The 12,723-nt window shown below is 52.6% G+C and overlaps 5 protein-coding genes across 5 annotated transcripts; 1 reads left to right on the top strand and 4 right to left on the bottom strand.

Moving 5' to 3' along the window:
* Positions 1–132: 132 nt before the first annotated feature.
* J4E90_010286 (uncharacterized protein) lies at positions 133–3,313 on the top strand (the record flags this gene model as incomplete). The annotated part of the gene is made up of 2 exons (XM_051439799.1): positions 133–239; positions 286–3,313. 2 exons carry the CDS (start codon positions 133–135, stop codon positions 3,311–3,313), a joined length of 3,135 nt encoding a protein of 1,044 aa, XP_051286453.1.
* A 250-nt stretch (positions 3,314–3,563) lies between these two features.
* Positions 3,564–5,227, bottom strand: J4E90_010285 (uncharacterized protein; the record flags this gene model as incomplete). Its single annotated transcript, XM_051439798.1, has 5 exons — positions 3,564–4,103; positions 4,185–4,579; positions 4,645–4,858; positions 4,913–5,055; positions 5,140–5,227. The coding sequence occupies 5 exons, from the start codon at positions 5,225–5,227 to the stop codon at positions 3,564–3,566; spliced, it is 1,380 nt and encodes a 459-aa protein (XP_051286452.1).
* A 957-nt stretch (positions 5,228–6,184) lies between these two features.
* Positions 6,185–8,012, bottom strand: J4E90_010284 (uncharacterized protein; the record flags this gene model as incomplete). The annotated part of the gene is made up of 4 exons (XM_051439797.1): positions 6,185–7,037; positions 7,087–7,265; positions 7,316–7,623; positions 7,673–8,012. The coding sequence occupies 4 exons, from the start codon at positions 8,010–8,012 to the stop codon at positions 6,185–6,187; spliced, it is 1,680 nt and encodes a 559-aa protein (XP_051286451.1).
* Positions 8,013–9,405: 1,393 nt separating this feature from the next.
* Positions 9,406–9,876, bottom strand: J4E90_010283 (uncharacterized protein; the record flags this gene model as incomplete). The annotated part of the gene is made up of 1 exon (XM_051439796.1): positions 9,406–9,876. One exon carries the CDS (start codon positions 9,874–9,876, stop codon positions 9,406–9,408), a length of 471 nt encoding a protein of 156 aa, XP_051286450.1.
* A 2,194-nt stretch (positions 9,877–12,070) lies between these two features.
* On the bottom strand, positions 12,071–12,508 carry J4E90_010282 (uncharacterized protein; the record flags this gene model as incomplete). The annotated part of the gene is made up of 1 exon (XM_051439795.1): positions 12,071–12,508. The coding sequence occupies one exon, from the start codon at positions 12,506–12,508 to the stop codon at positions 12,071–12,073; it is 438 nt and encodes a 145-aa protein (XP_051286449.1).
* Positions 12,509–12,723: the final 215 nt, after the last annotated feature.

Raw genomic sequence — 12,723 nt, 5'->3', positions numbered from 1 at the left:
AACATGTGGCCCCGCTTAAACACCAACGCCCTCGTCGCCTCCCGCTGCTGACAGACTCGAGTCACATGTCGCCTCACAGGGACTTCTTTGCCCATGCGACTGACTGGAAGGCCTCTGCGGCGACATGCGCCAATGCCCGGAGGAGCACCCTTTCAGCTACTATGCATCCTCCTGCTGTGTATAGGTTGCTGGACGACGCCCGCTCATGGCATGACCGATGAAGCAATAGCAGAACTGAGGTAATTTTATTGAATCATCAATATCAGATGTGTACTAATTGCGCAGACAAGAGACACGCGACATCTTCTACCATGGTTTCGACAACTACATGGAACATGCCTTCCCAGAAGACGAGCTACGACCACTCACTTGCGCACCCCTCACTCGCGATCGCCATAATCCTGCCCATATCGAAGTCAACGACGTGCTCGGAAACTACTCTTTGACACTGATAGACAGCTTGTCGACGCTCGCTATCCTCGCTTCCACGCCCGAAAACGATGCCGCCGGATCCAATAGACCGTTGGAGGACTTCCAAGAGGGTGTTAAGCTATTGGTAGAGAACTATGGAGATGGCTCGTCAGGACCCCGTGGCCGTGGGGCAAGAGCGAGAGGCTTCGATTTGGACAGTAAGGTGCAGGTCTTTGAGACGGTCATCCGCGGCGTTGGCGGGCTGCTCAGCGCACACCAATTTGCAGTCGGGGATCTGCCCATCCGAGGTTACGATGCAAGGACAGAGAGAACGGGAGGCCGTGAAGGGATATTTTGGCCCAATGGGTTCGTCTACGATGGACAACTTCTACGGCTTGCTGTAGACCTCACGGATCGACTACTGCCAGCCTTCAACACGCCAACTGGCCTGCCGTACCCTCGAGTCAACCTCCGATACGGAGTACCCTTCTACGCGAAATCCCCAAACAACATGGATGCTGAGAATGGCCAATGTGGCAGAGACCCAAGTGATAAGGGGACCGAAGTCACTGAGACGTGCAGCGCTGGCGCCGGGAGTCTGGTCCTGGAGTTCTCTGTTCTCAGTCGACTAACTGGTGATCCGAAGTACGAAAGATTGGCCAAAGACGCCTTCTGGGCCGTGTGGCACCGCAGAAGCAGCATCGGGCTTATTGGCGCCGGCATCGACGCTGAGACAGGGCAGTGGGTAAATTCTTACACGGGCATTGGAGCAGGTATTGACAGCTTCTTTGAGTATGCCCTTAAGTCGCATATTCTTCTTTCCGGACTACCTTTCGACAAAGCACGCGAAACCACTGATTCTCCGGAAGCCTTCCTTGCGACTTGGCTCGACGCTCACGATGGCATTCGGAGACAAATTTATCGCGGAGCACAACACCAGCATCCTCACTACGCCCAAGTCGATCTATACACTGGTGCTATCAGGGCATTTTGGGTCGATAGTCTGAGCGCATTCTATCAAGGGCTCTTGACTATGGCCGGCAAACTCGATGAGGCTATCGAGACGCATTTACTCTACACGGCTCTTTGGACTCGCTATTCCGCAATGCCTGAGAGATGGTCAACTGCGACTGGCAGCATCGAGCATGGCCTTCGTTGGTGGGGCGGTCGACCAGAGTGGATTGAATCGACCTGGTACCTCTATCAGGCTACGAAAGACCCTTGGTATCTCCATGTAGGAGAAATGGCGTTGCGTGACATCAAAAGACGCTGCTGGACTAAGTGCGGGTGGGCCGGTCTGCAGGATGTACGTACTGGAGAACTGAACGATCGCATGGAGAGCTTCTTCCTTGGTGAAACTGCGAAATACCTTTTTCTGCTTTTCGACCCGTCGCATCCGCTCAATACCTGGGACGCGCCGTTTGTGTTCACGACCGAAGGGCACCCGTTGATCATTTCGAAGAGACTCCGTCCCACTCAGAAGACGCGGCCAGATCCTGATCCAATCCTAGAGGTACCTCAGACATGCCCTCTTCCACCAGCTCTCTTGCCTTTCAGTATCTCTCCGACAGCCGCTCGGACCGACATTTGGCATGCTGCAAGCCTTGCCAGACTACATCTTATGCCAACCATCGAGACGCTTGAGTCACCACTCGTCGAGTTCAGTGCCGACCATCCCAGCATTTCTTTATCAGACACACGTTCGCCTTCCAACTACACTTACTATCCATGGACTTTGCCACCCGAGCTCATCCCCCACAACGCTACAAGTTCAGTGCTGGCTGTCAGGACTACCTTTGACCTTTCGTTCCCCAACATGCCAAGCACATCGCTGACAGGTGCGCTCCAAAGAGTGCAGGAAGGCATCTTGGTCAACTCTATGAGTGGGCTGAGACTTGGCATGGTTCGTGAGCAAGACAAGCCACGTACGATACGACAGCAGCTGGATCTGGATGAGCAATTCCGCATCTATGCGATCTCCAACATAGCTCTGGGCCGTGATGAGAAGGTTTTCATGTCTCGTTCGACCATCGACAACTTCAACCCACTCGACCCGTTCTTCACAAGAACGCGAGATGCGCATGCGTTGGACCTGGTCATCGACGTACCGCCGCAGCTTGCACCTGCATCCTCCAAAACGCTGGCAGATCTCCTCAGCGATGCGCTCGGTGAGACGAGCAACCTATCCGACATGGATATCGCCGACGTGATTGATCTAGAAGTGGACCCCGAAGCACTCGATAGCCAGCCGTCATACCTAGCCACCTTCCTCTCATCGCTTCAAGCCCTCCTCTCCGCCCCACTACCCACATCCACATCCGCAGCATCTCAATCCCAAGATCACTCTGAGCAAACCTTGAAACGCCACTTTTTTCCCGCCGCGCTTCCCACCGGTCCCGGCGCAGCACCCATGCCAGACACCCAAGACCCAGAAATGACATACAGCCCAGACAACCCACTCACCTGGTCAAATATCTACGTCCACTCCACAACTCTCTGCACAGACCGTCTTCCGCTGGAGGTCGCAAAGAATCATCAAATCATCGCAATCCCTAGAGGCGATTGCTCCTTTTCGACTAAGCTGCACAACATCCCCGCTTACCCACCAGATGCTACCTCCCTTCAACTCGTCATCATTGTCAGTTTTCCTGAGCACGAACCCAATGAGAATCAATACACCGACTCTGATTCAGCGACGCAACAACCCCCTGTGCAGCCGCTGTTAGATGATGTACAGTATACCCCAACCGGCATGCTACGACCCAATCCCATTCCCATGATTATGGTTGGTGGAGGGGAGGAGACAATGACGTTATTGAGGAGAGCAACGGGAGTAGGTGTGAGACGGAGGTATTACTTTAGGAGTCAGGGGGTCAAGATTGGGAATTTGATCGTGCTTTAGCGAGTGTAGAGTATGACTTCAGATAGGCGTGGAGGAATTCTCCGTTTTTGTGTAAATAGGAACAAGTAGAGGACACTGCAATTGCGACCAGGATCAAGATTCGCACTCTGGCACATTTGAGAAGTGTAGTCTAAACTGTTTCTATGGGCTAGAGCATAACAGGTTTCTTGGAAATCAGATGAGGTTCATCTCCTTTGATCCGCAATCGAGCAGTATTTTCTTCACTATCTTTCCCACAAAAGCCACAACGTCAAAGCCCATACAAAAACGTCATCTTCGCATCCGCATACCTCGTCGCATCCAACCTCTCCGCCTCAACAGCCTGAACCGTCTTCCCCCTCCTCCACGCCACTTTCGTCCTATTCACTTTCACCAGAATAAACCTATACGCCGTATACCCCACCAGCGCCGCAACCACAAACCCCAACGTACCATAAAACGGCACCAGATACCCCGGCGCATACTTCTTCTTATACAACTGCGCGCCCACCACACCAGCGAGATTGCCGAAGCCGTTGACGCCCAGGACGAGTGAACGTTTCCCGGGCTCGGGGTTGTTGCCGCTGAGCCAGGCGACGGTTAGGGGCGCGGAGATGTAGGAGCCTGAGAGGAGGATGCAGAGGCCTGCGTATTGGGCGGAGTGCGTGGGGGCGGTTACGGTGATTATCAGGCCGATGAGCGAGATGAAGATGCCGGTTATGATGTGGTAGCCGCGTTCTTTGCGGTGGTCGGATGATAGGGCGAAGAGGTAGAGACCGATTGCGCCGCAGACGAAGGGGGGGACGGACATCTAAGCGTTGTTTGGGTTAGCTTGTCATCCCAAAATTTGAGCATATGTGTTATGGGTTTGAGCTTCAGTGTGTGAACATACCAAATTCGCATCCAAACTCGAATACCCCAACCCTTGCACGACCATGGGCATGAAGACCGAAAAAGCCTGACTAGGCACACTAGCACAGATATTAAAAAACAGCAAGAACCACAACTTCCAGTCCCGTGCCGTCTCTCTCGCATCTCTCTTTGTCAACCTCTCCCTCTCCACGCCATCCCTTCCAAAATCATGCGAAGTCCACGCAGAATTATCCTTGATGATGCGTTGAACGGCAAAGACCTTCTCTTCGTGGCTGAGAAACCATGCGGTACCTGGTCCGGCTGGTAACCAGAACCACGCGAGTATGGCGATGAGGATGGTCAGACTGCCTTCGATGATGAAGAGGTACTGCCAGTTATGCAGACGTGTGTTGTTGAGGTGGAAGATACCGAATGCTTGGTTCATATTAGCATACACGACATACAATACGGGATTACTGAACAAAGGTAAGGTGACATACCAATAGACCCCGAAAACGCGCCGGCAATAGCGTATTGGCCGTAGAAAAGGCCAATCCTGACGGCCATGTCGTAGCGCCCGTAGAAGGTGGAGAGGTACGCGATGGCTGTAGGGTAAAAGCCTGCTTCGAAGGCTCCGATCATGAGGCGGACGGCGATGAGGCGGCCGGGGCCGCGGATGAAGGCGTGGGCTAGGGTGAAGATGCCCCATCCGATCTATCTTTGAGTATCAGAAATGCCAGGGTGAAAATAACGATATTGTAGGCTTGCCATTATGATAGTAATCCAATGCTTTGCGCCCAGCCATCTCCCCACCGCCGCCGACGGAGGCTGGAGTAACACGAATGTGACGAAGAAGAGCGAGACTGCGAGGTTGAGATCGTCCGGAGTTGCGCCGATGTCTTTTGTGAACCCTGCATGTAAGACGTTAGGAGAACCGTTCCTTTGGTGTTCGTAGGATGATCAGCGAATAGTTGATCTGATCGATCTAAACATACCTTGCGTCTCCGCATTCCCAACATTCGATCGATCTAATCCATTGAACAGGTACAACAGGGACAAGCAAGGTAAAAGTGCAATGTCCATTTTTCGGTTCACGCGACTCGACATGCAACGCTCCTCTGGACCAGGGGCTTCCTCGTCTGTCAATGTTGGAGTTTGGTTTCCCAAGTTGACCGTGGAACTCATGACTGCGGATTTGCTGCTGCTGCTGCGAACATAAGTGGAAATAAGAGGATCTCTTTCTTCTCTAGTAGTAGAAACCATAGTAAAGGCAAGTTCCGCGCGATCAAGTGGCCAAGCTTGCCCTAGGTAAAAGACGCCCTTGACCATTTTCCTCATTCACATGTACGTAATTGCTTTGGTGAGGCTCTTCAGCTCCCAGGACCCTAGTCTTTGGCCTCCCGTGACCCATTGTCGATATGTTACCGCTTCTTTTCACCCCATTGAATTTGTCCGATCAAAGGGTGGTTATACAGCTTGGCCTGCAGGAGCCTCTAGATCGAAGCGTGCCGGGCTAAGCTTGGCCAATCGGAGCCCACCGCGCAAGGTGCGACCCCTGCTCGCCGGGTGGGTTTCGACTATGACACCTCGGAGCGAGAGCCAAACGCTGTTTTTGCATATGGTTGCTTATCTCGACAAGAGTGGTAAAAGGGCTTTCGTAGAGGCAAAGCTGAATTGGATATGATGACATCGTCTACTGTCATCGAATGGCCGTCGCGATAATACGGAGTAATGGAAACTTCTCGAAATGATCTTCCCTATGCCCTCGCCGCGCGGCAGCTCGAAGCAGGAACTTTATGCACTACACGTGCCGTTACCAAGTTCTTGTCTCGTTTATCGGTTATAGCGTCGACCGGCCCTTGGTGGCCCAGCAGCCAGCAAGGTGGTAAGAGCTACTTGCCTTCGGGCGTTTCCTCATCAGTGTCACTGCAGTGGCGTGATTGGTTGTACAGTCCGCGGGCATAAGAGGGCGCCGCGGGGAGAATAAGGTTTCTGATTAATCACTCGTCCGGGTAGCATTCCCGGTGGATGAAGTCCGTTTCAAATGAGTAAGCTGTTATGTAGCTTCAATCCGTCACTCTGCATCCAGGTTCGTAGCTCTTGGTACACAGTGCCAGCTGTGGTGTTCAATGGGTTTCCTTGAAGTTCTGCGCCTCGTTGCGCATTGTACTGCGTTCCGGGAGTGTTGATGACGAGACCGGGGTCGTTGCTTTGCTCAAAGTGGCCATGACCATGGGAGAGATAGCGGTCAACGAGAGCTTTGAGATCTTGCAATACTTTGTAACAGTCTCTGGGGTAGTTAGTACCGGTTCGTGACTCCTCCTCGAAGGTGCGCATCGCAAAGTCTATCTCCAAGGTGTACACAGGAGTGTTAAGCGCGGTAGCCGTGGGTGCAGTGCTGGAAGAGTGGAGAATCTGATCTAGTATCAAGATAACAGCTGCGTTGAACACGAAGTGTAGACCGGCTTGCAGCAGCTTCCTTGTAGATCGTAATCGCTTGGCTAAAAGCAAGTTTCGCTGGGCGGCCTCTGGACAGGCCTGAACATATTTGCTGTGTGCATGTTGCTGCACAGACCACGAGCCATTCATATAGCGTTCAGCCACGGCTTGCTTGACAGCGGCCAGGAGGATGGGCCGAGTCGTGAGGACGATGAGTTGGTTGTAAGCTAGATGGAGGGACAGAACCGCGGGGTCAGCGTCAACGTCGATAGCTAGCACCGGCGGTAGGTTGAGCTTCCAGTTTTCGAGTTGGTCCAGAGCCTTGTCCACATTCAAGGTCGAGTAGCCACGTTGGTAGTGTCGTGGTGCGATTTTGAATGTCTCGCAGACGATATAGCCAGAGATGCGTGACAACTCTACGTGTGCTCGGAGACCTCCACATGGCGGCATCGAGCTGGGAAGTTTAGCGGACGCTCTCATATTTACATGTGTAAGATACTTACGGCACATCGCATGGTAGAGGCAGCCTTATAGCTTCATCAAGTAGAGTTGGCGGGCGCCCCATCAGCACAGAAAGCCATCTGTCTAATATGTAAAGAGTCCAGAATGTGCGTTTGCTCGCTTCATCATTGCAAGACCTGAATGCACCATGTATAATGGCAATGTGAATCGCTAAACTGACCTGGAGATTGTAAGTGCGTGTCTTGTATGCAGTGCTTCAGTCTCTCTTACATATACGTATGCTGCATCTCTGCGGTTCAGCTCGATGAGATAGAAGCCCATGAGAGTCAATACTGGGACGTCATCCAGAGTGAATCGCACGGTATCTAATGGATTCCCGAGGAGCTTTCGCGCACGCTTGAAGTACGCCTCTCCCGCATGCTGGTCTGACCGTCGTAAGGACTGATGACCGAAAGACGTAGCTAGGGCGAAGCAGACATGGTAGAAGGCTAAGCGTCGGTGAGTGTCGTCTGTCGTCATTGCACTCAGCAAGACGGAAGGAGCCGCAGATGTGGGGAACTGGGTGAGATCGCCCCACCCTGGGTGAAGATTAGTGAAAGCACAGTCAATCGTCCACGCATAGCTTACAGTATATTCCACCAGACAGAAACTCGCCATTGCCATCCTGGATGTAGGCTCGCAGTTGGGCAAGCATCAATGCCATGTCGTCCTGATCCGGAAGCCATAACGGATCCACGCTTGGGTTGGGGATTGGCCGCGAGTCGTAGGTCTGATAGCGTCCAATTGATGCAACAAACGAAGATCCATCCGCCGACTCGGGCTGGAAAGTCAGAGGAACCAGCGTAAGCATGAACTGCTTTAGGTAATCCAGGAACGTCGCTCCAGACGTTTCACCGAAGAATCTCGGCGTGCCACAAGGGTCAACAAGCAGGCGGCCATCATTCGTGTCGGCTTGATCGAGCTCCATTGAGACGGAAAGAAAAGTCGGCGCGTTCGAACGCGTTCCTGGCCCGCCATGGTCGAGCTGTCCAATGATCTCGGCGGCCTCTCCAGGTGCAGCGATTTTGAACCCTGTCTCGAGTGCTGCACAACGCGCTCGCAAGCGTTCGAGCTCGTCTTTGAGAGAGTGCTTATCTGATTCTGGTGCTGGGTACTCGCAGTCGCGTGAGGTTTTGCTGCATCGTTGACACGGCTGCTCCCCCGAGCACCGAACTCGACGAACGTTGCACGCGTTGCATCTACGCGCCGTACGTCAGTGATGAGCTTTAGCCGGGTGCTTGCACGGTGCATGACTTGAGCGATGCGCGTGTTCTTGATGCTGCCGATGAGCCCTGCTGACGTATGCGCTTGCTCATTGCCTGGGCGACATCCATCGGCACCGTAGTACCAAGAAACCACAACCAGTACCAATGCGAAACGTGAGGCTGGGAATTTACTCACGCTCTTACGACGCGCTTTCGTAACGACGGGTCGACCTTGTGCCGTCTTGGATTAACAGGCAGGCGCTGCGGCTGGGGAGAAGAAGATTTGGAGGAAGGTGTGAAGTTGGACTGCATTTCGGACCGAACGGTTCAATTCTGTCGGTAGTACACTCGCTGCCATGGATTGTGTGGGGAGAGATTGTGGGTGAGGAACAGTAGCACCGAAGAAGGGAAGACGCGAAAGATGTTGGGAAGCGTGCAGTTGGCGGCTCCTGGACCCCACGAGCCTAGTTACACGGCACATCACCGTCATTGTTATGTTGAGACTTTGTAAGGACCATGCCACTGGCATTTGCAATGAAGGCGAAGAGGATAAAGTCGAGAATGCGATAAAAGAAAAATGTGCTTCATGTGCCACATGTTGGTTGCATTCACGATCCAATCACACGATCTGGGTATGCCTCCATAGGAACCGGAGGGCGCGATGGCAGGGTGGCCTGAGTAGCCTGCGCGAGGCTGCTGCAAGAAGTCATACCACCAACACCACGATACCTCCACCGGTATACACGCTTTACCTCAGAGAGAAGGTATCGGATTGTTGAATCCACATGTTTTACTTTTGGTCGGATGCTGAGAGTCCCTCATTGGGGGAACCTATCAGATCGATGGTATGTTAACATCTCACGCTACGACTACCGATCACGGGAACGAGGCGCGCGCCAATGCGGTACTTGAAAAGAGAAGCTTGATATTAGAGGTTTGTATACCCTCAACGGGTATAGAGATCATATTAGAATGCTTGGAACGTCGTTTCATGGGACGCCAAACGGTACGGATCGAAGAAAAGCCGCGGGCTAATGCGCGTCAAGAAAAGGAAAGAGGAAACATCTTGCCGCCGAACAGAAACAGGCTCTCGGCCTCGCCACATGTCGCGTGGCTTCATTTCTCCAAATCCACAGCTAGTTGCCACCTACAGGCCGTCCGTATCATGTATTTGGCCTCTTCTTCGCTCATCCAGTTCATCTCTTCACCTCCATTCCACTTGATGCCAACAATCTTTCCAGCACCCTCGCCTTTTGTATCCATTACCACAAACAGTTCTGCGACCTTCATGCCAGTCCAACTCCGATGGAAGTGCACCTTTAGCTTTCCAGCCTGATCGGGACCCTCGCTGTAGATGTACCACTTGTCGTCCATGTCCCGTGGTGCATACCCAAGATATAACGAGTATATTTGTGATGGTGGAAGGAAGACATTCCACGACGTTATGAGAGGCTTGCCGGGGAATGGCATGGTAGGTAGCGCGCTGGGAAGGATGCGTCGCCGCGGTTCTGGAGAGGGTGGAGGTGTGAATTCGCTCCGGTTGCGTTGATATATTGGCAAGTCGATGCGCTGGATGTGTGTGACCATCTTGGGTTGTTGAGGTTTCGAAGCATCGATAGTTACGATAGGACTCTTCTCTGTAGGTGACGCTGGCGGTGTAAGAAGGCTCAACGGTCGGTGTGATGGGCGGCGTTGTAGCCTTCTCGGCGACTGTGGATTTGACGATTGTAGATGCGGTGATCGTAGGCCCTCGCTCATGAGGAATGGCGACGGAGGAGCATCGCCGCGTTCTCGTCTGGAGAAACGTCGGAATATCGACTTCTTCCTCGAAAGCGGCTGTGGTGATTCGAGTGCCATCATCTTACTATTACCCCTCTATGCGAATCTTCTGATTAAGTCCTGGGTGCGAAACGTGAATCTCCAAAGTAGGTCTAACGGCGAACGAGAGTATAAACGAAAGTAATGGCCGACCAACCTCTTACCAAACAACGGAGTGGGGAAGGGAAAGTGTACCGTGCAAGACAAATACGGTGGTGGTACTCAGCCGCACCCCTCGCGCGGGCTGAGTCTGGCTTTATTTAGCATGCGCATTCCAACTGCATGCGGACAAGCGGGTATCCCCAGCGCACCCAGATCCACTCCGCCAGCACGGAACTTCAGAACTCCTGCATGGTGTGGGCTGGCAAGCCTGAGAAAAAGTCGTGGCGTGTGATCAGCCTGGAGATGGCTGGAAAGGAGTTCTGTTGGTGGTCCGGCAATGGCAAGCGTCACTTTGACGCGGGAAGCGCACGGCCTCTGCTGGGAAGCGCCCGAAATAGTGCAGCTTCAATCTCTGGGTCGATGCGCGAATCGAACTTTATCGCCGGCTGTATCCAGACTGGGGGACTCCCCTAGATTTTCCAATTTCCCATGAATATTCTCATACTCCAGATTTTGCGAGAGCAACTGTCGTGTTGCGAGCTCTTCGCACGCGTGTACGCTTCGCCACAAAAAGATCCTTTGCTGACCTGCAAGCACGACGATCGTATCGGCTCCTCAATGCCGAAAAATGCCCACAAACCTACGTTTCATAGATATCACGATCGCACAATCAGAGCAGTCCGCACGACTGGTGTACAATAAAATCCGCCCAGTGAACGGTCTTTGGTTCCACAGTCTTGGGTTTTAGCTACCAACAAGGCCGGACAAAGCCAATCACAATTCCATTGTCCCATCTCACGATACGTGCTAGGATGGGCTAACAAAGGGTAGCTCGCGCGCCAATGTAGCTCTACGACGTGATGGATGTGACGGGTGGGGCGATCGTGACCTGTACGAGTTTAGCTGGATCCCACGAGAATTTCAAAGAGCACCATCGTGGCACAGGGTGTTCGCATCCGATCGAATACCAAGAGCAGACTACCGGAGAATTGATAGCGTCTCTTCTAGGTCGGCGTCTACACCCGCTTGATCGGCTGGTAGATATTACGCAGTCTCCAGTTTCCTGGGATAAAGGGTCATCGAATAATGACGATTGAGTTCGTCATGACGGATCGCCAGAGCCTCAATTTATTGGCGAGTTAGCCTCCTTCTCCTTTCCATTAGGAGTCGCTGCATCCAGGAAATGCAGATGACTTTCTTTTGATAAGGCATTCTCCAATGATTGAACAGAGACAAACAAGAAACGCCAGAATCTGCATAATGCGGGGTGAACAACTTAGATCAAGGCTACCCTGCGCCTATCGTGTAGACGTGACCGGTAAGACAGCCAGCCACATCGAAGACTAACCGAAGCCACAGGACGATGTACCGTGATCCAGATCATTCGCTGGTAGACTAAAGGAAACCTAGAACAACAGACTACACATGCATCAAGCCTCTGCAGAGTTCAGCCGCAAAAGATCAGCACAATACATTTTACAAAGGGCTACTCAAAAACAACGGCCAGATCTAGAATGCAGCAGTGTTCAATTCTGTTACAACACCAAGAAGGCTATTCAGAACGCCGACAAGATCTAGAATGCAGCAGTATTCATCCATTACAACACGACTACTTCTACATTGGTCCAGCAACCATTAGGTTTCAGCTCCTTATTCTTACTCCAGCTTCAGCATCTCGACATCTCCAGTCCCGAAACTAACATTGTACGGCGCGCAGTACGTGCTAGTATTGGAGAAGACATCATACTTGGGCCACATGTGGTTCTCACACGCCCACACGCTACAGTCCAGGTCCAAGACACTCTGGGCGGAAAGCCCGTAAACACCCTCGCTGTAGCAATCGTCAGCTGAAAAAGCTACATCAACTGTAAGGAAGGTAGAATACGTACTTCTCACACGTCCAACTCATCTGCACCGTCAAATCATAAATCGTCGCATTCTTCTCATCCTGTTTCGTCGTGTCGAGATTGAACGTCGCACTCTTGGTGTAGCACCAAGGGTCCTCCCTCCCTTCTTCGCCTCCCGCAGGTGCGAAATTGCATTCGTAGGTTACGGAGGGGGAGAAGAGGGCGTAGGCATTGTAAGACATGGCGCTGCAAGAGATGGGCACTTCGATGGCGCTGTTGGTCATGGTGAAGCCGATGACGCCTTGTCGGGGCCCCTGAGCCGATGGCGAGACATACAGGACGTAGGAGGAGAATTGGATGTTCGTGAGGGAGAGGGAGGGGAAGGCTGCGGTGGTGGGGGTTATGAGGGAGAGGAGGGGCAGAATCGTGAGGAGGAAGGATGGAGTATGCATCATGGCGTTTTGTCTCGAAGGTTCTTTGCGACTTCGTGTAGATTGGATCGCGGTGTCAACGAAGGGGTGAAATCGGGGTTATGCCCGCAGGATTATAAGCAACTCCAACCTGCCGCCCACGTTGTGTTTGACATCGAATATGGTAATGTGTACTCCGCCATTCTCAGTAAGAAGGGTGTCGTGCGGGGAATGAGTGCTTCTTCAGAGAAGCCACC

This window comes from Alternaria incomplexa, assembly GCF_024043165.1.
Source record: "Alternaria incomplexa strain BMP 0042 chromosome Unknown scaffold_20, whole genome shotgun sequence".
Lineage (NCBI taxonomy): Eukaryota > Fungi > Ascomycota > Dothideomycetes > Pleosporales > Pleosporaceae > Alternaria > Alternaria incomplexa.
The sequence above is the reverse complement of the archived record's forward strand: the minus strand, read 5'-3'. Positions and strand labels throughout refer to the sequence as shown.